Source organism: Chelonoidis abingdonii, chromosome 2 (assembly GCF_003597395.2).
Source record: "Chelonoidis abingdonii isolate Lonesome George chromosome 2, CheloAbing_2.0, whole genome shotgun sequence".
NCBI classification, from domain to species: Eukaryota; Metazoa; Chordata; order Testudines; family Testudinidae; genus Chelonoidis; species Chelonoidis abingdonii.
This window is the reverse complement of record NC_133770.1, coordinates 300,411,940-300,435,978: the sequence shown is the minus strand read 5'-3', so window position 1 is coordinate 300,435,978 and position 24,039 is coordinate 300,411,940. Positions and strand designations below refer to the sequence as shown.

Genomic DNA, 24,039 nt, shown 5'->3' with positions numbered 1-24,039 from the left:
AGCTGCCGGGCGTGCGGCGCGGAGCGGAGCGGAGCGGGCGTGGGGATCCCCGGGCTGGGCTGCAGGGCGCCCCGGAGCCCCCCTGCGCCCCCATGTTCGCCTTCTACTCGCTGCTGGTCTACATCGTGTACGCGCTGCTGCGCCGCGGCCCGCGGCCGCTCCCCCCGCCGCAGGTAGGGTGCGGGGGGGGCGCTCGGGCACCGGCTGGGGGGGACCCCGGCCCCCCTCAGGCAGGGTCATGTCCTCCCGCGGATCCTGAGCCGCCCCCGCTGTGGTTAACCCCGGCCAGTCTCCCCCCGCTAGCAGAGCCTGGCCCCGGGCTGCGGGACACGGGAGGGGGGCTGCCGGTGCCACCTCTGGGGAGGGCAAAGGATGGAGCTATTCTCTTCCCCCCCAGCATCCCCCCGACCCTGCCGTAGCACCCCTGACTCTGCCCCGAGCACCCCCCCGACTTTGCCCCCAGCACCCCTCCTGCTGTGCCCCCAGCACCCAGCTGCTCTGCATGCCCCTGACAGCTGCACACAGTCAGTGGGTGCTCTGCAGATACCTGAGCTGGGGTTCCTGGCTTTCCCCAGCCCTGGTCCTGGTGCTCCCTGCTATCACCCTAGTCTGCAGCCCCCTGCTACCCCAGCCCTGGGCTCCCCCCACCCCCCTGAGGTCTGTTGATGCTCCTCAGTCCCAGCCTGCAGCCCCACAAGCCTGGCCATCCCCGGAGCAGACACCCCAGGTGCCAGGCAGTGGGGTGGTTTTTGTGCCGTGGCGGAGGCCAGGCTGAGCCCTCCCAACTCACAGCAGGGATGAGAAGCTGCTACCCGCCCCGCTGGGGTGGGCTGTTCCACTCCCCTCGCACTGTTCACTTTGCTACTGACTCGGAGCAGCTGGGCCGTGACCCTTGCCCGAGTGGGACCGCTCTGTCAGTCGTTCCCTCTCCACTCCCAGCTCCACAGCCCTCTGCACTGCCTGCCCTGGACCTCTGCCACCTGTCCCCTTGGCGTGGTCCCTGGCAGCCTGGCTCCCGAGCTGCTGCGTGCCCAGGTAGCCGCAGCAGGGAGCTGGTTCACCCCCAGCCGTGGTTGCTTCTCTTATGGGGATGCTGCTCCCTGATCAGTGCAGAGATGAAAACCCACCTGGCTACAGAGATCCAAATGGGCTGCAGTTGTCGTGTCTGCCTGGCGGGCCGGTGAAGGGGGCTCTTCAGATTGGGGGAAACCAGGTCAGTTTTGGCACTGCCGGATCCAGCCCTGGGGAGTGATATAAGACGCTGATTGTCTGCTGGCATGGGAAGGGGTGGAGGGAGGTACCCAGTCCTAGTCATGCAGACTTGGGGGCGTCTACCCCTGACTGGATGGATCCCCATTATTCCTGGCATGCTGGTGGAGGGAGAGTACCCAGAAGTAACAGTCGATCTGTCTCCATCATTCTGTGGTGGAATTTCAAAGGCACGTGTTGCCATGGTAACTGTGCACCTGCTCTGTCTCTGTGGCAGCGGGTGCCTTTCCCAACCAGCTCATAGCAAAATGCATGGGGAGTCCCCCTGTCCTGGGGTCCCGAGGAGAATGTAAAAAGCAGCTCAGTCCTTCTCCCCGTGCGGGTCGACTCCGCACTCCTGACTGCTCAGCCCACACCCTAGGTCCTCTCCCCCTCCCGGTGCACTAAGGAGCCAGCTGCCTGAGTGAGTCCACCTGCCCCTCCCCAGCCAGGCAGCCCCCGTTCTCAGGCTAGGTGGGGCTCCAGGCACGGCCCCTCTCCCCACCGCTCGCCATGCCTTGCTGTGGAGCTGTGATCCTTTTCAGAATGGGGTTTGTGGCCCCTCCGGTCTGTCTGGGTCAGCACTTGGGACATAGCAATGGGCAGGTTGAACAGGCCAGGGATCGTCTCAGTCTGTCCTGTCGGTGACAGGGACCAGCCCCAGCTGTTCCAGAGGAAGGTGCAAGGCACCTGGTACTGGATGATTATGTAGTAACCAGTCCGGGGCGGGGGGTGTGTGTGTCTGTGATGGTGCTGCCTGTGGGAACCAGCTGAGGTGACTCAATCAGGGTGAACTGCAAACAAAACGGGGCAGACAAACCCGAAACGCTGGTGGTTATTCCAATACTTAGATTTACCAACCAGCACAAAACAGCTTCTATAGTACCTCACTGCTTACTTAGAAGTCCAAACCACGCAGTTCCCTTAAAGTACCCAGCCTCAGGCCTCCATCCAGACACACCTGTCAGATATGATGATGATTCCTGAAAATTTTACTTCATCATATAAAAGAAAAGGTTCTTCCAATCCCAAAGGATCAGCCACATATCCAGGTCCAATTATAACCTAGATCTTACCCAAAATACACGCTATAGCCAATTCTTGTTAACTAAGCTAAAATTTATTAGAAAAGAAAAGAGAGAGAGAGAGTTGATTAAAAGAACAATATACATATAGACGTTAATTCAATTCTTGAGGTTCAGATACATAGTAGAGGTGAGCTTGTGGTTGCCAAAAGTCCTTTTAGAAATAGTCCATATGGTTATTAGTCCATTTCCATATCAGGGTGGCTCCAGTCAATGACTGGGATCTCAATCCTTGTGTCTTAAGGTTTCCCCTCTTGAAACCCAAACGAGATCTGAGATGCAGAAGGATCATGTCCCAGGTTCTATTTACATTTCCAGCGCCTTTTGGCTAGAAAACAATAGGCTAACTCTCCTTCCAAACATTCCTGGCAATTAGCACAGAGTAATTTATCCATTAAACTGTTCAGATACAGGTGACCACAACCTTCAAAGAGACACATAGACAATAACACTATTTTACTCAAGTATGATCTTAAATGCTGATATTCCCTTTTTTGATCTTTGAATTAAAACTATAGCAATAGACAAGCCTTGTTTGCTGACATCCCAAGACCTGAGCAAACATTTACCCTTCTACCTCTACCAATGCAGACTTGCATTTCAAAGCTCTGTTCATTTACATATCTTCCTAACCAGTCCTTAAGATTCTCCCATGGGTCAGATCAGTTAATTAACTCTTTCTGGCCCTGTCATCTTTCAATGAGATATTATATTACACTCATAATGTCACAGCATCTCTTCCTAATCCCCCATCATTCAGTTAGGAACTGCTGATGTCCTGGACCAAGAGAGATTATGGGTAACCATGGCTGAGGTAATGATCCTTAGAAGGGTCTGGCCTGTTTTGAATCCTGCTAAGCTCAATAATGTCTGGTAGCAGTGAGTTCCACAGGTTAACGATGTGTAGGGAAAGAGCCTCTCAAATCAGTTGTAAATTTGCTGTATTTCAATCTCACGGACAGTCCCCGGCTCCCTGTATCCTGAAGGGGGGCTAAGCACTGCTCAGTTTGTCGTCTCTATCCCCTGGCTCAAGCTCTTGGAGATAGCAAGAGATTCGTCCCCTGGAAAAGAAGAAGGCAGGAGTCCCAGAGCCAAAAATGGGCACCAGCCCAGAGTGGACCCATGGTCCAAATCCCATCGGTGCTGGCAGAGCAGTGCCGGGCACAACTTGCTTCTGGAGATGAACTCAGCCAGCAGCTGGGGCACTTGGCAGTACCAGTGAGGTGACTAAAATTGCAGTGAGGGGGTGGAGCCAGGGGTGGAAGGAGAAGGCATGAGGGCAGCTCAGCCCTGCCGGAGGGGGAATTGAACCTGCCGGCCCAGCTGTGGACTTGGCCCATTGACGTTCTTCTTGTCCAGGCTGACAGGCAAGACCCGTGTGACATCTCTAGGATCCTGCACCCAGCGTGGTGGGGTGAGAGCTCTTGGGGGCACATGGGGGACAGGTGCCCTCCGCCAGATGTTCTCGATCCTGTTGCCGTCCCTTCCAAGGCCACTGCAGGACTTTGATGTTTTCACTCCTGGGCCACTAGTGATTTCCTGCTGTTTTTTCCATCGATTCTGAGAGCCCGGGGCCTGGATGGATGGTTGTGAGATCTCTGTATCTATCACATAGGCCCTAGGAGTGCCCTGCATTAACTCCTGTTTGGGTGCTTTTCTGAAAAATCTGCTCGAGGTCAATCTTGATTTAAAAATGTCCAGGGATGGAGAATCCAGCGCAGCCCTCGGCAGCTGCTAGAGATGCTGGTGCTGAGGCTGTCCCCTGGCAGATGAATGGCCTGGATTTCCCAAGTCCCATGCTGGAGCCAGGTGGAATGCCTGTGCCAGCGCTAACCCTACCCGTTTTAACACAGGCTTGTTATTGAGGGTTGGCTGGCAACACACGGGCTAATCCCCAAGCTGGCTGTGCATGGAGCATGGGAAGGGATGGTAGCACAGGCGTTCGGGTCCCTGTTCGGGATCCAGTTCAGTGATGTCTTTCGCTGTGGATTCAGCACCAGTGCGTAGGTTCCTATCACTTGAGCTAAAGGAATCCCTCCGTCAGCCAACAGCAGCAGTAGGCTCTTATCCTCTGTGAGGACCAGCCCCTAGAGACATGGCCCCTGCTTCACTAGCGTGTTATGGCAGCACCAGGGAAAGGAAGCGGGAGAGACTGATAGCACAAGGGACGTGAGCAGGGGCGGGGAAGGGTGCGGCTTCAGGGGTGGAGGCCCGACTTGCTAGGGCCCGCTTGGAGCAGGCACTGGAAGGCACCGGGATTGAAGGGGTCAGTCTGTCTGCACTGAGGGGAGGGGAAGGAGCCTCCTGGTCCCAGTCGGACCCAGCGCAGAGGACAGCAGAATGGGGTTCATTCACCCCTTCCCTTGCTGGGGTGCCCCATGCTGCCACAGCTGGGGGCACGTTTAGCCAGTACCCTGACTCCCAGCACCTAAGCTCACCCTCACGGGGTGTGGCATCCCTGTGCCCAGTTCAGCCACCCCAGCTGATGTGCAGATGGCAGCTCAAGCTGGCTTCCAGGTGCCAGGCCCTGAGGAGAGGAATCCACCCCCCGCGGGAAGGGGGGGCAGCCCTACTGGAACCCATGGGTCATTTCCCTGCCCCCAGGTTCTGCCACCTCCCCTGGGGCCCAGTCCTGCTCCTGGTGCCCAGTCTGAACACATTGGGTGTATGATGGCAGAATTGGGGGGCCAGTAGGACTGGGTCCAGATCCTCTCCTCGTCTCTCTGGGTGGCAGTACTGCCCCTGGATGCTACACCCCCCTCAAAGGTTTAGCTGGTGGATCAGGATAGTTATGGATTTTCTGGCCCCCTACCCCCACTGTGCTGCAGTGGGTTCCCCCCTCCGTGCACCCCCCCAGCTGCCCCCTGCGCAAGGGAACGGCATGGGTCCTGGCCGCACAGAGTGGGGGTGAGGCGTGTTTGGGTGCAGGCATCTCTGTTGGTACCTACTGGAGCGATTCACCCTCCTGCCCCCTGCCCAGCATGGCAGTTAGTTGGGAGTCACGAGGGGGGCTGGGTCTGGGTCTCCTCCTGCCTGTCAGCAGGGTGTAGGACCCTGGCTTTCCCTGTCCGCTTAGCCCTGGGCCCCTGTTCGGCACTGGGGGTGGCTGGGGGCAGGGGTGTTGTCTGTTGGTTGAATAGACGTCAATTGTTCCAATCTCTGACCCCTCCTCAGCCGCAGGCACGGGTCAGCGCCCAGCCCCACTGGGCCTTGCCAGACACGTCTGCAGGGCCAGGAGCGTTGGCCGAGCCTCGTGCTCCCCTGGCAGAGAGCTTTGTGCGCCGTTCCCAGGCTGGGCCCCTCTGCTGGGGCAGGATGTGCGTGCCAGGCGTGCCCGGGCTGCCTCTGTTGGCGCTTTGGCAGCTGGGGGGTCGGTTCTCTCCAAAGGGGCCCGGCAGCATGGGGCCTGACCCCTCGAGGCCGCGTGATCTGCCCTGCCAGAGGGCTGATTGGATCCATGGGGCGGTGCTGAGAGCCTGCCCCATTTCCGCCCCTTGGAATCTCGGCTCTGGAGCTCTGCCATTTCCCTGCTCGGCTCTGCTCTGCGCACCTAGCTGCCTCCGAGGTTGGCCCGGCTGCAGCTTGTTAGCAGGGAGCTGGTGGTGTTTCCAGCCGGGCTGTATTGATTGTCCAGGGAGGCTGGCTCAGGCTTCGACTTGCCGCACTGTGGGTCTGCCTCCCTGGCGGGGGGCACAGACTCCTGCAGCAGGGGGTGCCAGCTGCCTGCTGTGAGGACAGGCAGCACCATCAGGTGCCCTGGCCTTGCTGAGCTCTGCCCTGTCGCCGGCCCCAGACCTGGCTCAGGCTCCCAGACCCACATGTATTAGACAGTTCCTGAGCATGGGGCTGGGGCCTCTGTCACAGCTATTCCCTGTGGGGCTGGTGAGCTGAGCCTGGGGAGACGGCGCCTGCGTGGCCCCATCAGCATAGCTGGGCGAGGGGCTGGGCCGGACCAGGGCCCTCCAGAGCTGCTGCAACATGAGTTAAAGAGCCAGGCTTGCCACTGGGGGCTAAGCAGCTGCTCGTCCTGTGTGCACCTGGCACCGAGGGGAAAGGGGAGTCTGCCCTCGCCCGTGGGGTGCGCTAGCAGGGGCAGCACCCAGGCAGGGCCGGATCTTCCCATTAGGAGGGTTCCCATCTTGCCAGCTCAGCACCTTGCTGTTCCCCAGCCCCATTGGTGCCCCGGCCAGGCCTCGTAGGAGAGGGTCGGGTCTTGGGGTGTAGTCAGGCCCGTGGGCATGGGGTGCCGAAGGGAGCGATTCGGGAGCGTTCCTGGTGTCCAGACAGCTTCAGAACGGAGATGGATCCAGGTCAGGGCATCAGTTGCACCCAGCAGGGTCAGCTCTGTGCCGGGCTTGCAGGGGAATGGGGGGGAGCTCTATGGGGCTGTCTGGGGGGGGCAGTAATTGAGGAGGTTCTGTGAGGCTGTGTGATGGGGGGTACTTGAGGGGGCTCTGTGGGGCTATCTGTAGCCAGAGATGTGTGTGGGGGACTGTCTGTGGTGGGGGAGTGCTTGAGGGGGGCTCTAGGGGGCTGTCTGTGGTGGGGAGTTTCTTGGGGGGATCTGTAGGGCACAGTAGTGGAGGGTGGCATGGAGGAGGCTGGCTGTGCCCAGAGGGGTTCGGGGGGGCAGCCATGGTGGGGAGTATTCTGGGAGTGGGGAGCTCTGTGTTGCTGTTCATAAAGGGGTGGTGCCATGGGGGCTTCTGTGGGGCCATTTGTGGTGGAGTGGGGTGTTGGGGGGGCACTGATGTGCCATCTGTGGCAGAGGGGAAGGTTGGTCAGGGAGCTCTGAGACACCATCTGTGGTGTAGCGTTGCTCCAGGGGGCTCTGAAACATCATCTGTGGAGGAGGGAGTAGTTGGGACTCTGAAGTGCTGTCCATGGTGATGGGGAGAGCTCTGACGACCTATTTAGTTGGGGGGCTCTGAGGACCCCTCCGTGGCAGGGGGTAGGTTGGTCGGGGGGCTCTGAGGACCGATCCAGGGCAGGTTGGTCGGGGGGCTCTGAGGACCTGTCCATGGTGGGGGGCAGGTTGATTGGGAGGCTCTGAGGATCTGTCCATGGTGGGGGCGGGTTGGTCGGGGCTCTGAGGACCCGTCCGTGGTGGGGGGTGGGTTGGTCGGGAGGCTCTGAGGACCCGTCCGTGGCAGGGGGCGGGTTGATAGGGGGGCTCTGAGAACCCGTCTGTGGCCTGGCCTCTGTTGCTGACAGACGTTTCCTTTCCCTCCTGCTCTCCAGGGCCTGGATGCCTTCTCCGTGGAGCCGCCCAGGAGGCGCAGGCTGTGTGAGGAGCTGTGGCCCGAGCTACCGGAGCTGGACAGTGCGTAGCCTCCTCTCCCCTCCCCGTGCACGGCTCTGAGCCGCAGTGGCTGGTCTGGTTGGCACGTGGCCCAGCAGTGGGGGAGGGTGCTGGCTGTAGATGGGTGCATGCCGGACTGGTGAGCTGGGACAGGTCCCCCCGTGTCCTGAAGGGGTTCAGGGTGTTGGGGACAATGGATCTCATACTGGGGGGGGGATGCCAGTGGGCTGGGGCACATCTGTCTCGACAGTGGGGGAGCCAAGGGGCGCCCTGGCGCTGCGACTCCTGCCCCAGCTCTCTTCCCCCCTTTGCAGGCAGCTCCGAGAGCGACCGAGGCAGTGGCACGGGGGAGGAGGAGGAGGCTGGCCCAGACAGGGGGTTTCTGGAGGATGCCACCACCCCACTCACCGAATTCCTGTCCCTCAAGCGGGAAGCTGCCGAGGGGAAGCTCTGCCCAGTGGACACAGAGGCCTCTGGCGGGAAGGTAAATCTGGGCGTGTTCCCCATCAGAACCGCTGCCTTCCTGTCTCCATGGCATTGAGGAGCATGAAACACAAACAGCCGTGGCCAGGTGTGACGGGTCTTGGGGTGCCCAGAGCTGGGAGGCGCCTTGGTTTCTTGTGTTGGGGGAGTCTTGCTTGTGCTTAGCTGGGTGTCCACTCCCTGATCCCACCCTCCTGTCAGCCACCTAGGCCCTCTCTTCCAGGCAGTGCCAGCCCTTACCTTACCTCGCAGGTTAACAGGAGCTGCACCCAGTCCCCGAGCCCGTCGGGCCCAGCCCGGTCTCCACAGGACACTCCCACAAGTACCAGGCCTGCTGTCCCCCAGGGGCCAACATGTACACCTGTTTGTGAGAGTCAGGGTCCGCTCTTCGTGGGATATCACAGCACTGAGGGATCTTTATAGTGAAAACAAGGGTGAGATCATTGCCAGAGAACCAAGAGATGGTGAGGGAAAATAATAGAAACGAAAGGTCACCTATAAAACAAAATCATAGCACATTTTCTGGAGCCTGCACTTCACTCAGCAGGCTAAGCAGCCGGCCAGTGAAGAGTATCTCATCCCCAAACTCTTCTGCTGAGCCTCAGCCAAGGACGGTTCAGATCCCGTTTTCAGGACCGTAAGCCCTCAGCCCGCTTCCTTCCTAAGTGCAGGATGTGAGGCGTCGTTTCTGCCTTCTGCTCACGTCCCCAGAGTTCAGTGTTCTCAGATCAGGGTAACGCAGGATAGGGGCTTTTTTTTCCTGCATGCCGCTTCCCCATTGATTGCACATCTCCCTGCTGGCTCTGTATGTACGTGGGTATCCGCTGTGTTAGCTTATGCTGCTCGCGTCCCGCCCGAGAGCCAGGTGAACAAAGATCCCTTGTGTGGCACACGCTGTCACTGGACATCCACAGCCCCTTGCGCAGCATCTGTGTGGACATTTCACTCTTTGGGGACCCAGAACGCACAAGCCAGCATGGGGACCTTGCTGGGACCCTCTCGCCAGTTGGTGTTATGGGATTCTTGGGTTACCCCAGGACGCACTGTATCAGATCTGAACTGGCCACATACCGGCCCAGCAGAGCCATCCAGCCAGACAGCTCCCAGGGCTCATCTGTCCCTGTTCTCCACTCTGCTCGCTTTGCTGCCCTGACCGACCTGCTGGCTATTTACCAGGCAGTCGCCAGCACTCGTGTCCCTCCGGGAGTTTGTCCAGCTCTCGACTCTCTCCGGAAGGGGGTTGCTGAGGCCTGGAGCAGAGAAGGAGGGACCCAGTCCCTGTGTCTCCTTGGTCACCGTGAGTCTCAGACCACAGAGGGGACCAATGGACTTGGTCTGGAGCACATGTGGGTTTCTGGAATCCGTCAGCGGTGCCCATCCCTAGCTCCATGTCCACCTGCCTGGTCTTGGATAGCGCCCGTCACGGGGATACCGATGGGCCTGGTGCAGCCTGGCAGAGTGTGGGTAGAACGCTGCCATTGGGAGCGCTGGCCTCTGACAAGACACAGGGCAGCCATGAACCGGGCCCTAAGGGCTTCTCTGCCCCTGACTTTCCCGGTGCCGCTGTCCCAGTGCCACCTGCTAGGAGCCCAGGCTCTGGGGAGGCACTTAGCGCACATCTGGGTCTGAGCCGGGAGGTGATTCCCAGCCCACGTGGGCAGACGCGCTAGCTCTGCTTGTGCTGGTGCTAAACACAGCAGTGTAGCTGGGGAAGCACGGCGGGGAGCTTGGTCTAGCTGTCAGAATGCCGACCCGCCCGGCCTCCCTGGGTCTATACTCGGGTGGCTAGTCGGAGCTGCCAGCTTTCCTACCCTGGCTACACAGGTGACCTAGGGCGAGTCCCTTCTCCCTAAGTGTGCCGTGGCCAGCGCACGGGGCCCTGCTCTTGGTGTGCGATTGCCAGTGGTGCCAGCCAGCCACAGGGGCTGCGCAGGCTGCTGGGGGTGGGGGTACCTGTCTGGGTTTCCTCTGGCCCCTGGGTATAGTGCCTCACCATCGCCGATAGGGTCTCTCGGAGCCAGCCCCGCTGCATGCGTGGGGGTCCGAGGCGCGGTGGTTGAAGTGACCCACTCCAGAGTCACATGGGGTCTGTGGCAGAGCACCAGGGCCGGGTCTCCTGAGTCCTTGGCCCCAACCCTACCCACTAGGCAAACCATTCCCACCCTCCGCCTGTGCTAACTGCTTTGTATTCTCTTTTCTCCTTCGAACCACCCCCCTCATCCTCCCACATCCCATGTGTTCCTGCGACCTGCTCTGTCCACCCCTCCCTCCCTGTCCTACCATCTCACTTGGGCCGACCGTCCCCACGGGTCTCCCTCTCCCCCTGCTCCTCCCACGGGTTCCCATGCCAGCTCCCCGACTCCCCTCTCATCTCGGTGATGTCCCACCTCCTCTCCTTCCTGGAGCACTACGGGCAGATGCAGCGGCTGCAGGAGCAAGCGGGGGAGTACCGCTCCCGCCTGCGCCGGGAGGAGAACCGACGCCGGAAGCAGCTGCGAACGCTGAGGAGGGCCTACAGGCAGCAGGTGCAGGACAAGCTGAGCATCATCGAGAGCCTGGAGGGCGTCATCTGCGAGCAGCAGAACGTCATGGAGACACTGCATGGTGGGGAGTCATTCGCCCCGATTGCAGCAATGCCCACGAGCAGCAACCTGGGCTTCGGGGGTGAAATTCACAAGACCTGGGCACCACTGGCTGGGGTCCCGCCTCCGCTGAGGCCTGGGCACCACTGGCTGAGGTGGCGCCACTGGCTGGGGTCCTGCCTCTGCTGAGGCCTGGGCACCACTGGCTGGCTCCCACCTCGTCCCATAGTGCCTACGCCTTTGTCAGGCCTTGTGTGAATTTCTGCCCTCTGAAGACAACAGAGTTGAGAAGCTCCTGAGGTTGTCACTGAGGATTAGAGTGATGGACCTGCTGCAGCTGTGGCAATGCAGGAGGGTGGCTGCACTGGTGATGGGAGGGAACCTGGCTGGCAGTTGGGCATGGAGAGGGGTTGGTATAGGGGAGTGGAGGGTGGATCCCTCACCTCTAGGATGGTGGCTGCTCAAAGCCATGCAGCCGCTGGATGCAGAGTTTGCTGGAGGGTCTTGGTTAAGGGAAAGCGTCCAAACAAAATGGTGATGAGTGGTGGTCAGTCGGCCTCTTGTTGGCAGCCTCTGGAGAGAGGACAAGGACTGAATGAGTCATGGAGACTGATCTGCCGGGACCACGGTCTGCTGGAGGGAGAAGAGACTTCATCTTCTGAAGTGACCCGATGAACCAGTGAACTCCAGCTCACACATCCACTTGTCCATCCAACACACCTGTCCATGCACCCAAAACACTCATCCACCCACCCACCTATCCATCCAACACACCCATCCACCCACCTATCCATCCAACACACCCATCCACCCATCCATCCGTCTGCCTGTACGATCATCCATCTGCCCGTACATCCAACACACCCACCCATCCAACACAACATTCACCCACCCAAAATACCGATCCACCCTCCCATCCAACACACCTGTCCATCCATCCATTCATTCATTCAACATACCTATGCATCCACCCACCCATCCAACACACCATCCGTCTATCCATCCAACACACTCATCCATCTGTCAATCCATCCAGCACACCCTCTCATCCAACACACCTGTCCATCCACCCATCCATCCAGCACATCCACCCATTCAACACACTCACCCACCCCTGCATCCAACACACCATCCCTGTATCCATGCAACACACACATCTATCTGCAAATCCATCCAACATACCCTCCCATCCAACACACCTGTCTATCCATTCATCCATCCAGCACACCCACCCCTCCACCCAAAATACTCATCCACCCTTCCATCCAACACACCTGTCCATCCATTCATTCAGCACACCCATCCAACACACCCGCCTAGCTGCCCAGCCATCTAACACATCCAGACATCCAACACACCCATCTACCTGCCCATTCAACACAGCCACTCATCCAACCGTCCATCCAACACACCTATCCACACATCCATCACACCCTCCATCCACCCAAAATACTCATCCACTTTTCCTTACAACACACCCATCCACCTGTCCATCCAACACATCCACCCATCCATCCAACACACCCATCCACCTGTCCATCCAACACAGCCACCCACCCATGTATTCACCTGTCCATGCAACACACCTACTCATACATCCATCACACACTCCATCCACCCAAAATACTCATCCACCTTCCCATCCAACACATCGGTCCATCCATTCATCCATCCAATATGCCCACACATCCACGTGTCCAACCAACACACCATCCATTCATCCATCCGTCCATCCAACACACATCCATCTGCCCAACCATCCAACACACCCACCCAACTGTCCAGCCATCTAACACACCCAGTCATCCAACACACCCATCCACCTGTCCATCCAACACAGCCACTCATCCACCTGTCCATCCAATGCACCCATGCATCCACCCGTCTGTCCAATACACCTACCCACACATCCATCACACCCTCCATCCATCCACCCAAAATACTCATCCACCTTACCATTCAACACACTGGTCCATCCATTCATCCATCCAACATGCCCACACATCCAACCAACACATCGTCCATTCATCCATCCGTCTATCCAAAACACTCATCCATCTGCTCAACCACCCAACGACCCCATGCACTCATCCAATACACCTGTCCAGTCATTCATCCATTCAACACACTCACCCACCCATCCATCCCCCTGTCTATCCTACACACCCACTCATCCACCTGTCCATCCAACACATCCACACATCTGCTGATCCATCCAACACATAGATTCATAGACTCTCGGACAGGAAGGGACCTCGAGAGGTCATCGAGTCCAGTCCCCTGCCCTCATGGCAGGACCAAATACTGTCTAGACCATCCCTGATAGACATTTATCTAACCTACTCTTAAATATCTCCAGAGATGGAGATTCCACAACCTCCCTAGGCAATTTATTCCAGTGTTTAACTACCCTGACAGTTAGGAACTTTTTCCTAATGTCCAACCTAAATCTCCCTTGCTGCAGTTTAAGCCCATTGCTTCTTGTTCTATCATTAGAGGCTAAGGTGAACAAGTTTTCTCCCTCCTCCTGATGACACCCTTTTAGATACCTGAAAACTGCTATCATGTCCCCTCTCAGTCTTCTCTTTTCCAAACTAAATAAACCCAATTTTTTCAGCCTTCCTTCATAGGTCATGTTCTCAAGACCTTTAATCATTCTTGTTGCTCTTCTCTGGACCCTCTCCAATTTCTCCACATCTTTCTTGAAATGCGGTGCCCAGAACTGGACACAATACTCCAGTTGAGGCCTAACCAGCGCAGAGTAGAGAGGAAGAATGACTTCTCGTGTCTTGTTTACAACACACCTGTTAATGCATCCCAGAATCACGTTTGCTTTTTTTGCAACAGTATCACACTGTTGACTCATATTTAGCTTGTGGTCCACTATGACCCCTAGATCTCTTTCTGCCATACTCCTTCCTAGACAGTCTCTTCCCATTCTGTATGTGTGAAACTGATTGTTCCTTCCTAAGTGGAGCACTTTGCATTTGTCTTTATTGAACTTCATCCGGTTTACCTCAGACCATTTCTCCAATTTGTCCAGATCATTTTGAATTTTGACCCTGTCCTCCAAAGCAGTTGCAATCCCTCCCAGTTTGGTATCGTCCGCAAACTTAATAAGCGTACTTTCTATGCCAACATCTAAGTCGTTGATGAAGATATTGAACAGAGCCGGTCCCAAAACAGACCCCTGCGGAACCCCACTTGTTATACCTTTCCAGCAGGATTGGGAGCCATTAATAACCACTCTCTGAGTACGGTTATCCAGCCAGTTATGCACCCACCTTATAGTAGCCCCATCTAAATGGTATTTGTCTAGTTTATCGATAAGAATATCATGCGAGACTGTATCAAATGCCTTACATCCACCCATCTGCCCAGCCTTCCAACACACCCATCCACCTGTCCATCCAATACAGCTACCTGTCCATTCAACATGTCCAACATACCATCTATCCATCCACCCAAAATACTCATCCACCCTCCCATCCATCCATCCATCCAACCAACGTGCCCACGCATCCACCCAACACACCATGAATTCATCCATCCATCCAACACACTCATCCATCTGTTGTTAGATGTTGATAGATATTTGGCTGCGTGTGTGTGTTCCCTCTGTGTGCCACCCCAGCCCTGTGCAGACAGCTGGCACAGCAGACCTTGAGCGAACCGCCCAGTGAGCACAAGATCTGTTAGGGGATGAAGGCATCTAGCCAGGTTTATTGTCGATGAAGCACAGTACTAGTATCCCGCAGACTACTGGACCACTAATACATGTATGCCTATAACAATGGACCAGCTCAGTGAATGGTGGGATTTTCCATTCCTCCATGGACCAGACAAAGATACTCCCTCTGAGGTACCATTTTATACACCAATACAAACAAGTTCCCTATTTCCCCTCTGACATAGTTATTGCCCCTGATGTGGCAAATAATCACTCATCACCTTGTATATGTTGGTTCGATCAAAACATCTCTATTACATACTACAGAAGCAGTTTCTCCTCCCTTGGTGTTCACACCTCAACTGCTAGAAGAGGGCCTCATCCTCCCTGATTGAACTAACTTCGTTATCTCTAGACTGATTCTTGCTTGCATATTTATACCTGCCTCTGGAAATTTCTGTTACATGTGTCTGACGAAGTGGATATTCACCCACGAAAGCTCATGCTCCAATACGTCTGTTGGTCTATAAGGTGCCACAGGAGTCTTTGTTATCTATTATGTACTGTCATCCTGACCGTGTCTTTCACAAGGGGTCAGTGTGTTCCTGTTATCCTTGGGGAATGTTTTTGTACCATCCTCGATATTGGGATGTTCTGGTACCGCTTGATACCGGGATGTGTTTGTGTGAGTACTCTGTGACTAGCACTCCTTAGGAATGTGTATTTCTGCAATATCAGCCCTGTTCTTGGCAGATTGTGTGAGCAGGTCCTGCCTCATACCAGGCCTCTGATACAAGTGCTTATGTCTCAGGCTCTCTTCCTACTACAGCATCCTTCCAGCACATTCATCCACCCAACCCATCCATCCATCTGCCCAACCATCCATCCAACACACTCATACATCTGCCCAACCATCCAACACACCCATCCATCCATCCAACATACTCATCTGTCTGCCCAACCATCCAACACACTCATCCACCCAACCCGTCCATCCATCTGCCCAACCATCCATCCAACACACTCATCTGTCTGCCCAACCATCCAACACACCCATCCATCCTGCACACTCATTCACCCAACCCATCCATCCAACACACTCATCCATCTGCCCAACCATCCATCCAGCACACTCATCCATCTGCCCAACCATCCATCCAACACACTCATCTGTCTGCCCAACCATCCAACACACCCATCCATCCATCCAACACACTCATCTGTCTGCCCATCCATCCAACACACCCATCCATCCAACACACTCATCCATCTGCCCAACCATCCAATACACCCATCCATCCCTCCAACACACTGATCCATCTGCTCAGCCACCCAACACAACCAACCATCCATCCAAAACACTCATCCATCTACCCAACCATCCATCCAACACACTCATGTGTCTGCCTAACCATCCAACCCATCCATCCATCCCACTCATCCACCCAACCCATTCATCCATTCAACACACTCATCCTTATGCCCAGCCATCTAACACTCCCATCCATTCATCCATCCGTACATCTGCCCAACCATCCATTCAACACACTCATCTATCTGCCCAACCATCCAATCCAACACACCCATCCATCCAGCACACTCATCCACCCAACCCATCCATCCAACACACTCATCCATCTGCCCAACCACCCAACAAAACCAACCATCCATCCAGCACACTCATCTATCTGCCCAGCCATCCAACACAGCCATCCATCCATCCAACACACTCATCTGTCTGCCCAACCATCCAGCACACCCATCCATCCATCCATCCATCCAGCACACTCATCCACCCAACCCATCCATCCATCCAACACACTCATCCATCTGCCCAACCATCCATATAACACACTCATCTGTCTGCCCAACCATCCAACACACCCACCCATCCAGCACACTCATCTACCCAACCCATCCATCCAACACACTCATCCATCCGCCCAACCATCCATCCAACACACTCATCCCATCTGCCCAACCACCCAACACAACCAACCATCCATCCAACACACTCATCTGTCTGCCCAGCCATCCAACACACCCATCCACCCAACCCATCCATCCATTCAACACACTCATCCATCTGCCCAACTATCCAACACAACCAATCATCCATCCACCAAACCATCCATCCATCCATTCATCTATCCAACTCATCCATTTGCCCAGTCATCCGACACACCCATCTACCTATCCAAGACACTCGTCCATCTGCCCAGCCACTGAACACAACCAACCACCCATCCAACACACTCATCCATCTGCCCAACACATTCATCCATCCATCCATCTGCCCAGCCATCCAACACAGCCATCCACCCATCCAACACACTCATCCACCCAACACACCCATCCATGTGCCCTGCCATCCAACACACCCTCCATCCATCCATCTGCCCATCCATCCATCCAACACACTAATCCATCTGCCCACCCATCCAACACACTCATCCATCTGCCCAACCATCCATCCATCACACTTGTTCATCCATGCAACCCTCACAACCACCTGTCCATCCCACACACCATCCAGCCATCCACCCAACAAGCTCATCCATCATCCATTCGCCCATGCAGTGCACCCACTCATTCATCCACCATGCCCATCCACCATCCATCCATGCAATACACTCATCCATCTACCCACCCATCCAAAATATCTGTACAATGTCCCCCCACATCCATTCTCCCCTCTGAGCAGTTACCCACCTGCCCCTCACTGAGGGGGAGGGTGATTCTGTCTCCAGGCTGATTCTGTGGTGGGCTGCATTTCCCTATCCCCCTCATCCCTTCCCCAGATGGCCCACCTGCCCCTGCAGGAGTTCTGTGCCCACATGGATGCCCTAGGAGTGACTGCCTATGTCCCCTCCTCTCCAGGTATGAAGCCGCCCTCCACTTGTCCCCTGTACCCGTGTCCACCTGTGAAGCCCGTGGGCGTGCACCGACTGGTGGAATCCATCAGTGCGCTGCATGGGGAGAGGAACAAGCTGCTGGAGGAGATCACAGGCCTGAGGCAGCAGCTGGAAGAGGGGGAGAGGGAGAAGCAGCAGCTGGCAGGGAGCTTCGACCTGCAGGTGAGAACCAGGGGCTGACGCTGCTGGTGGAGCCACAGCAGGTAGGAGTGCCAGCGGGAATGATGCTCTTGCTGAGGAGAGGCTGGCAGGGCCCACAGCAAAGCCTCAGGAAGGGAGAAGACCCAGAGGTTGGAGACGACTCCACAGGTGGGATCTCCGCTAACAGCGCAGGGATGGACGAGCCCCTGGGGAACTGGGGCAAGAACCCATCTTTTCAGCGCCCCTGAGCTATAGAGGAACTCTGGCTAACAGGCACCGTCCTCATCCTCACGGCGCTCTGGGCCAATGGGGGCACTGGGCTCACACCCGCCAGCCAGACCCTTATGCCCTGGGGCTGCTCCTGCCCTGCCCCTGCACCCCTACATTGGCAGTACCCCTGTCTATGGGGAGGGGGCCGTGGCGCCCAGCCCTGGGGGAGGGGGGAGCGGGGAGCCTGACATCGAATGTGTCTTTCCCCTAGGTCCAAGAGCAGAAGCAGCAGATTGAGGAGCGAGAGGAGGAGCTGACACGGCTGCGCACGGGGATGGTGAGGAGAAGGATATCCCCACCCCACCACCGTCCCCTTTGCCTCTGTCCCCCATCTCAGCTCCATCCCCTCTGCCTCCTCCCCTAGGCCTGTCCCTTCTGTCCCCCCACTGCAGTCCCCCACCCCACTCCATTCCCTAGGCCTGCCCCTTCTGCCTCCCCTCTCACTGCCTCCTCTCCAGGCCTGTTCCTTCTGCTCCCGCCCCACTGCATCCCCCCAGCCCCACATCCCATCTGCCTCCTCCCCCCACTGCACCACCTAGGTTTGTTCCTTCTGCCCCTCACTGCATCCCCCCTCCCCACCCCTGTCCTCTCTGCCCTCTCCCCCCACTGCCTCTTTTACAGGCCTGGCTCCTCTCCTGCCCCCCAGGGTGGGGGGAGGAAGAATGTGGTGTGGAGGAAGATGAGAGAAGCAGGGGGATGGGGCGCCCCTGGGAAAGGAAAGCTGGCAGCTGCTGTGGGGGCAGGGTGTGGGGGGGGTGCCAAGGCTCCTGGGGGCAGCGTGGGGGGGGGCAAGCTCCCTGACCCCCCTGTTCGTTCCAGGGGGTGACGGATTCGGAGAAGCGGATCCACAACCTGACGGTGGAGAACGAGGGGCTGAAGCAGAGTCTCAGCGTCACCCAGGGGCTCCTGCAGCAGCTGGCGACCATGTCTGCCCAACCCTCTGCCACGCTGGCCAAGGTGAGAAAGCCCCCCTCCGCCCCCCCGTCGCTGAGCCAGCACCCACCCAGCCACCTGTCAGTGACCCCTAGAGCCCCCCCATGCCCAGCCCTCTGCCACGCTGGCCAAGGAGAGGGGCACTCCCACAGCCCCCCTGTTGCTGACCCAGCCCCCGCCCAGCCCCCCCATCACTGACCCCTAGAGTCTGCCCGTGCCCAGCCCTCTGCCACGCTGGCCAAGGTGAGGGGGGCCCCCCAGGCCCCCCGTCGCTGACCCAGTACCCACCTAGCCACTCGTCGCTGACCCCTAGACCCGCCCCGTGCCCAGCTCTCTGCCACGCTGGATAAGGTGAGGGGGGCCCCTCCGCAGCCCCCCGTCACTGACCCAGCACCCAGTCAGGCCCCCATAACTGACCCCTAGAGCCTCCCCGTGCCCAGCCCTCTGCCACACTGTCCAAGGTGAGGGTGCCCCCATTGCTGACCCATTCCCCTGCCTTCGCCCAGCCCCCCCGTCATTGAATTCTAGAGCTCCCTATGTGCAGCTCCAGCATCATCACTGACCCCTAGAGCCCTGCCCCCCACCCATCCCCCATGTCACTGACCCCTAGAGCCCCCCTATGCCCAGCCCCTGAGTCACTACCACTGTGGTAGTGAGCTCCAGGGATCCGCTCCAGGCTGGCGCCCCTGTGTTCACACACATGCAGTGCACTGGGAGATCAGGCCAGGCAGGTCACCGAGAAGCCAACTGGCACATAACCACGACCTGCCCACGGCCCCTCTCCAGGAGAACGAGGGCCTGAGGTCGAGAGTGCAGCACCTGGAGACGTCCCTGCAGCAGAAGCTGGAGGAGCTGGTGCGCCTGGAGGGGCAGGTCAGCGCCCTGCAGTGGCGGAAGGAGCAGGAGGTGCACGGGCTGGACGAGCGGATCCAGGAGCTGCAGCTCATGCTGGAGACCCAGCAGACTCGGCCCCCGGACATACAGGTGAGCCCAGTGTAGATTGCCTCGTATTCGCAGGGGCGAAAGGAAATGCAGGCCTGTTATTTACCAGGCTGCACGTGGCAACAGACTATATAGGTAAGAGATGCAAGGAGAGTATGGGTCACGAGGCAGACTGCAGACACACACACACACAACTAAAATCAATCAATTTAAAATTTTATTGGGGATAGTTACAAGGGGTAAGAGAGCAGCTTATGATTAGCTAATAGAGTTAACAAAACCTAAAACACACAATGCCTAAAATATCTACTAACAATATTTACAAACAAAATGCAGCATTTAGTAATAACTGATACTTACAAATACAAACCAACACATTACGACCGGCAAACGTAGAAGCTCTATTTGAAACACGTGAGCTGAGAGAGAGGCTTCGAGGTGATCAGGCTCGGTTACGGCATACACGGGATATACGGGACACGTTTTCTCCTCTCTCTGCCTGCACATGGCAGGGCAACCCCTAAAGTACTCACTATGACATCACAGAAGTGTCATAGGGGACGGGGCCCAAAACCTGTGTGTGTTCGCCTCTGATTGGCACAAGCAATGTTTACACCAAATAGGGGAGCAGGTGCCAAAAGGTCTGGCTTCGCCCCCAAAAGGTGAGGTAATGCATATTGTTGTAGAATGCGTTCAACACTGAATGGCAAAGGAAGAGGCCAGGGCAATACCGGTTTGGCAAGTGATACAGGATGCAGATAGGAACCCATTCTAACACCCAGCTCAGGGCCTGCTTCTCTGGGCCGCAGTTTGCCCTGTGGCCACTAGAGAGCAGGAGCATCCGCTTGCTCTCACACGAGTCCACAGGCCTGATTCGCCCAGCAGGGGGCAGTGGTGTGTGCGCGCCCACACAGGGCAGTGACACACACGAATGCATCCAATTCCCGCAGTAGGGGGCAGTGACACACACACACACACACACACACACACCAGTCTCTCTCTCATTCGCTCATACACATACACAGGTCAGATTCCCCCAGTAGGGGGCAGTGACACACACACACACACACACACACACACACACACACGCCAGTCTCTCTCTCTCTCGCTCACACACACACACACACAGGTTCGATTCCCCCAGCAGGGGGCAGTAACACACAAACACACACGATTCCCCCAGCAGGGGGTGCGCATGCGTGCGGATGGACGCACGCGCACACACACACACACACACACGCATGTACAGGTCTGATTCCCCCAGCAGGGGGCAGTGACACACACACACACACACACACACACACACAATTCCCCCAGCAGGGGGTGTGCGTGCGCGCGGACACACACACGTACGTACAGGTCTGATTCCCCCAGCAGGGGGCAGTGAGGTCCCCACTCCCCAGCCCCTCACAGTGTCTGTTTCATATCTCTAGTACGTGACCCAGATGGTGGAGGTGGAGTCCCCCATGACCCTGAGGTCTCTGGTGGAGGCTGAGGAGCGGAACCGGGGGCTGCTGGAGCAGCTCTCCAGCCAGGGGGAGCAGTGCCAGCGGCTGGCCGAGCAGCTGCAAGGCTCGGAGGAGGTGACTGCTGAGCTGCGGCACAAGGTGAGCAGGAGCGGCACCGTTGACAGGGTGGGTGGGATTCGAACTTGTGCCCCCACAGGCAGAATACCGTGGCCCACGGCTCCTTGCTCCTTTGCTGAGAGACCCCTCCCTGGGGGTGGCCATTGGGCATGGGAGGGTAGCCCAGACTCCATGAAAGAGGGGGCAGGTCCCCAGGGCCTGGGCATGGCAGGTGGAGGTGGGGGAATGGAGCTGCTCCATCTAGCCCCCAGAGCAGGCACTCACCTGTGGAGGGACCGACCTCCCCCGTCCCTCTCCCCAGGCCATAGCCAGGAGCCCTGTCCCTCACTCATGGGACCCCTGCAGCCCCTGGGAGGGTCAGATGAGCCCTCCCTGTTGATCCAGGGGTCGCCTCGCCTGCAGATCTCTACCTACGAGTCTGAAATCGCCAAGCTGCGGGAGGAGCTGCTGCGGGAGATCAGCCACCTGGAAGCCCAGAAGGAGGAGGCCGTCAAGGAGGCCTCGGAGAGCTCGGAGCAGCACCTGGAGCAGCTCCGCGAGCAGCTGACAGGTACCGCAGGCCTGGGGGGGGGGCTGGGGAATCGTCTCCGAAAGCCCCTGGTCAGGAGGGGATCCTGAGCCATGAGCGAACAGCACAGATTCCTGCTGGGAGCAGATCCCTGGGGAGCGGATCCCTTGCACTTGATGGGAGCAGATTCCAGCCCTGCAGAGTGGATCCCTGTGTAGGGCAGGGGTGGGGGGATGCACTAGCGAGGGCCTGTTTCTGAGGGCAGCTGCCCCCGGTCTCTGCTCCCCTGGCAGGTGTCCAGAGGCGCCTGGCCATGCTGCAGCCCATCCTTAAGGGCATGAAAACCAACTACTCCAGCCTGCGCAGCCAGGTGTGCGACTTCTCTGAGTTCTACGAGGCGGCCATCCGGGAGGCCAGGAGACAGGTGAGGCTGGGGGAGGCTTCTGGGGAATGGAGGGGGCAGGGGAGGCCTGTCCAGGGGAAGGAGGCAGTTGCTCCTTGTCCCCCAGTCCCTGCCCCCAACACTGGCGGTGCTGGGCACTCAGCCTGGCTCTCTGGGCACGGCCCGGCTGGGGGCTGAGCGTCCGTCCCCCAGTCCCTGCCCCCAACACTAGCGGTGCTGGGCACTCAGCCTGGCTCTCTGGGCACCGCCCGGCTGGGGGCTGAGCGTCCCTGTCCCCCTAGATGTGCTTGGCCGTCAGCGAGGCGTCTGAAGCTAGCTGGGACCTGCTGCAGAAATACCAGCATGAGGTGCTGCTGCGGAAAAAGTACCACGCCCAGCTGGTGGAGCTGAAAGGTGCGAAGGGCCGGGGCAGGGTGGCAGGGGAATGGATTCCATGTGGGGGCCACGAGCAGGGCGGGATGGGCCCCATGCCCCACCCAGCAGAGGCTCCATGGAGCCTGAAGCAGCTGGTCGCTTTCCTGGGTTGGGGACTTACAGAGCCAAGCATGGGGGGTGTGGCAGGCGTGAAAGGGTTAACTGGCTCTCAGGTGTCACCATCTGCCTGCTGGGTCACTAAGCAGCCAATGACAGCTTGGCACAACTACGTCTTTTTTTCATTGGCTGAGCAGCTGTGTGGGAGGAGCCAAGAGGTTCCTGCTCCGCCTCCTGCTTCAGTAGTTCCCATTGAGCAGGGCCAGCTGGGTTCAGACCCCATGAAAACCAGGTGTGGTCCTGGCTCCAGGCCACCAGGATCCTGTGACACGCCCCCGGCCCACACCCCAGGCTTAAACACCTGCGCCGACCCCCAGAGCTCCCGGCCCACGCCCTGGGCTCAGCCTCCTGCCCTGACTCCCAGAGCCCCTGGCCCACGCCCAGGGCTTGGCCACCTGTGCCGACCCCCAGAGCCCACACCCAGGACTTGGCCACCTGCGCCGACCCCCAGAGCCCCCGGGCCACGCCCAGGGCTCGGCCTCCTGCGCTGACCCCCAGAGCCCATGCCCAGGGCTCGGCCACCTGCGCTGACCCCCAGAACCCACGCCCAGGGCTTGGCCACCTGCGCCGACCCCCAGAGCCCCCGGCCCACGCCCAGGGCTCGGCCTTCTGCGCTGACCCCTGGCCCACGCCCAGGGCTCTGGCTGCTGTGCCAGTCCTGGAGCCCTCCCTGCTCAGGCCCACACCCGGGGGCTGAGCCACAGAAGCCTCTTTAGACGTTCCTTCCAATGGGTCTGGGCTGGGACATGCCTTGAGGAGCCAGGGCTGCACCCCGACGGTGACAGGAGCATTGTCCGAGCGTGGGGTCACACAGGGCTGGCTTCGGCCCTGCCCCTGGCTGCAGGATGAGCCCGTCTGCGGGCGGCCCTGGGGGCTGGAGGTCTCAGCCTGGCTTCTCATGGGCCAGGCAGCCATTGGCGCTGATTGGCCAGGGGCTGGCTGGGCCATGGAGACTGAGGGCCCCTGGCTGTCCCGCGCAGAGGACTCTGGTCTCCAGGGCCCTGCAGAGCCCCCGTGACCCTGTGTCTCCGCCCCAGGGAACATCCGGGTGCTCTGCCGCCTGAAGCCGGTGACGGAGGTGGACCAGCGGGAGGGGGAGGTGAGCACAGCTGTCAGCACGGAGCCCGGCAGCGACAGCAGCGTCACCGCCTGCTACAAGGGCAAGGAGAGAACCTTCGAGCTGGACAAGGTCTTCCTGCCAGAGGCCACGCAGGAGGAGGTGACCCGCTGCCCGAATCCCTGCCGTGCTGCATGCCCTCTGTGCCAGCCTGGGCACCCTGCCCCTGAACCCAGGGTGATGCCAGCCATGAGCCGGGGGCCCAGGTGCCACCCAAGCCGCTGGCAGTCAGGGCCCTGGGGCATTCTGACAGTGAAGACTGGCAGCAGGACTGAATCTGAGCCACCCCCTGCTTGTTTCTCATGCCCAGTGACTCAGTGCCC

At 58.4% G+C, this 24,039-nt stretch overlaps 1 protein-coding gene across 2 annotated transcripts in view; it reads left to right on the top strand.

The window, feature by feature from the left end:
• Positions 1-60: 60 nt before the first annotated feature.
• The window catches only part of KIFC2 (kinesin family member C2), a 30,873-nt gene continuing 6,894 nt past the window's right edge, over positions 61-24,039 (top strand). The window contains exons 1-13 of one of the 2 annotated variants that reach the window (XM_032781947.2): positions 61-173; positions 7,575-7,656; positions 7,950-8,119; positions 10,470-10,722; positions 17,251-17,447; positions 17,908-17,973; positions 18,516-18,653; positions 19,416-19,613; positions 21,005-21,178; positions 21,560-21,707; positions 21,959-22,089; positions 22,350-22,461; positions 23,637-23,818. In XM_032781947.2, the coding sequence (XP_032637838.1) occupies positions 93-173; positions 7,575-7,656; positions 7,950-8,119; positions 10,470-10,722; positions 17,251-17,447; positions 17,908-17,973; positions 18,516-18,653; positions 19,416-19,613; positions 21,005-21,178; positions 21,560-21,707; positions 21,959-22,089; positions 22,350-22,461; positions 23,637-23,818 (1,932 nt within the window). In that variant the 5' untranslated portion in view covers positions 61-92. Of the gene's footprint in view, positions 174-7,574; positions 7,657-7,949; positions 8,120-10,469; positions 10,723-17,250; positions 17,448-17,907; positions 17,974-18,515; positions 18,654-19,415; positions 19,614-21,004; positions 21,179-21,559; positions 21,708-21,958; positions 22,090-22,349; positions 22,462-23,636; positions 23,819-24,039 lie in introns of those variants that run through there. The other variant, XM_075063312.1, reaches the window with a different exon arrangement.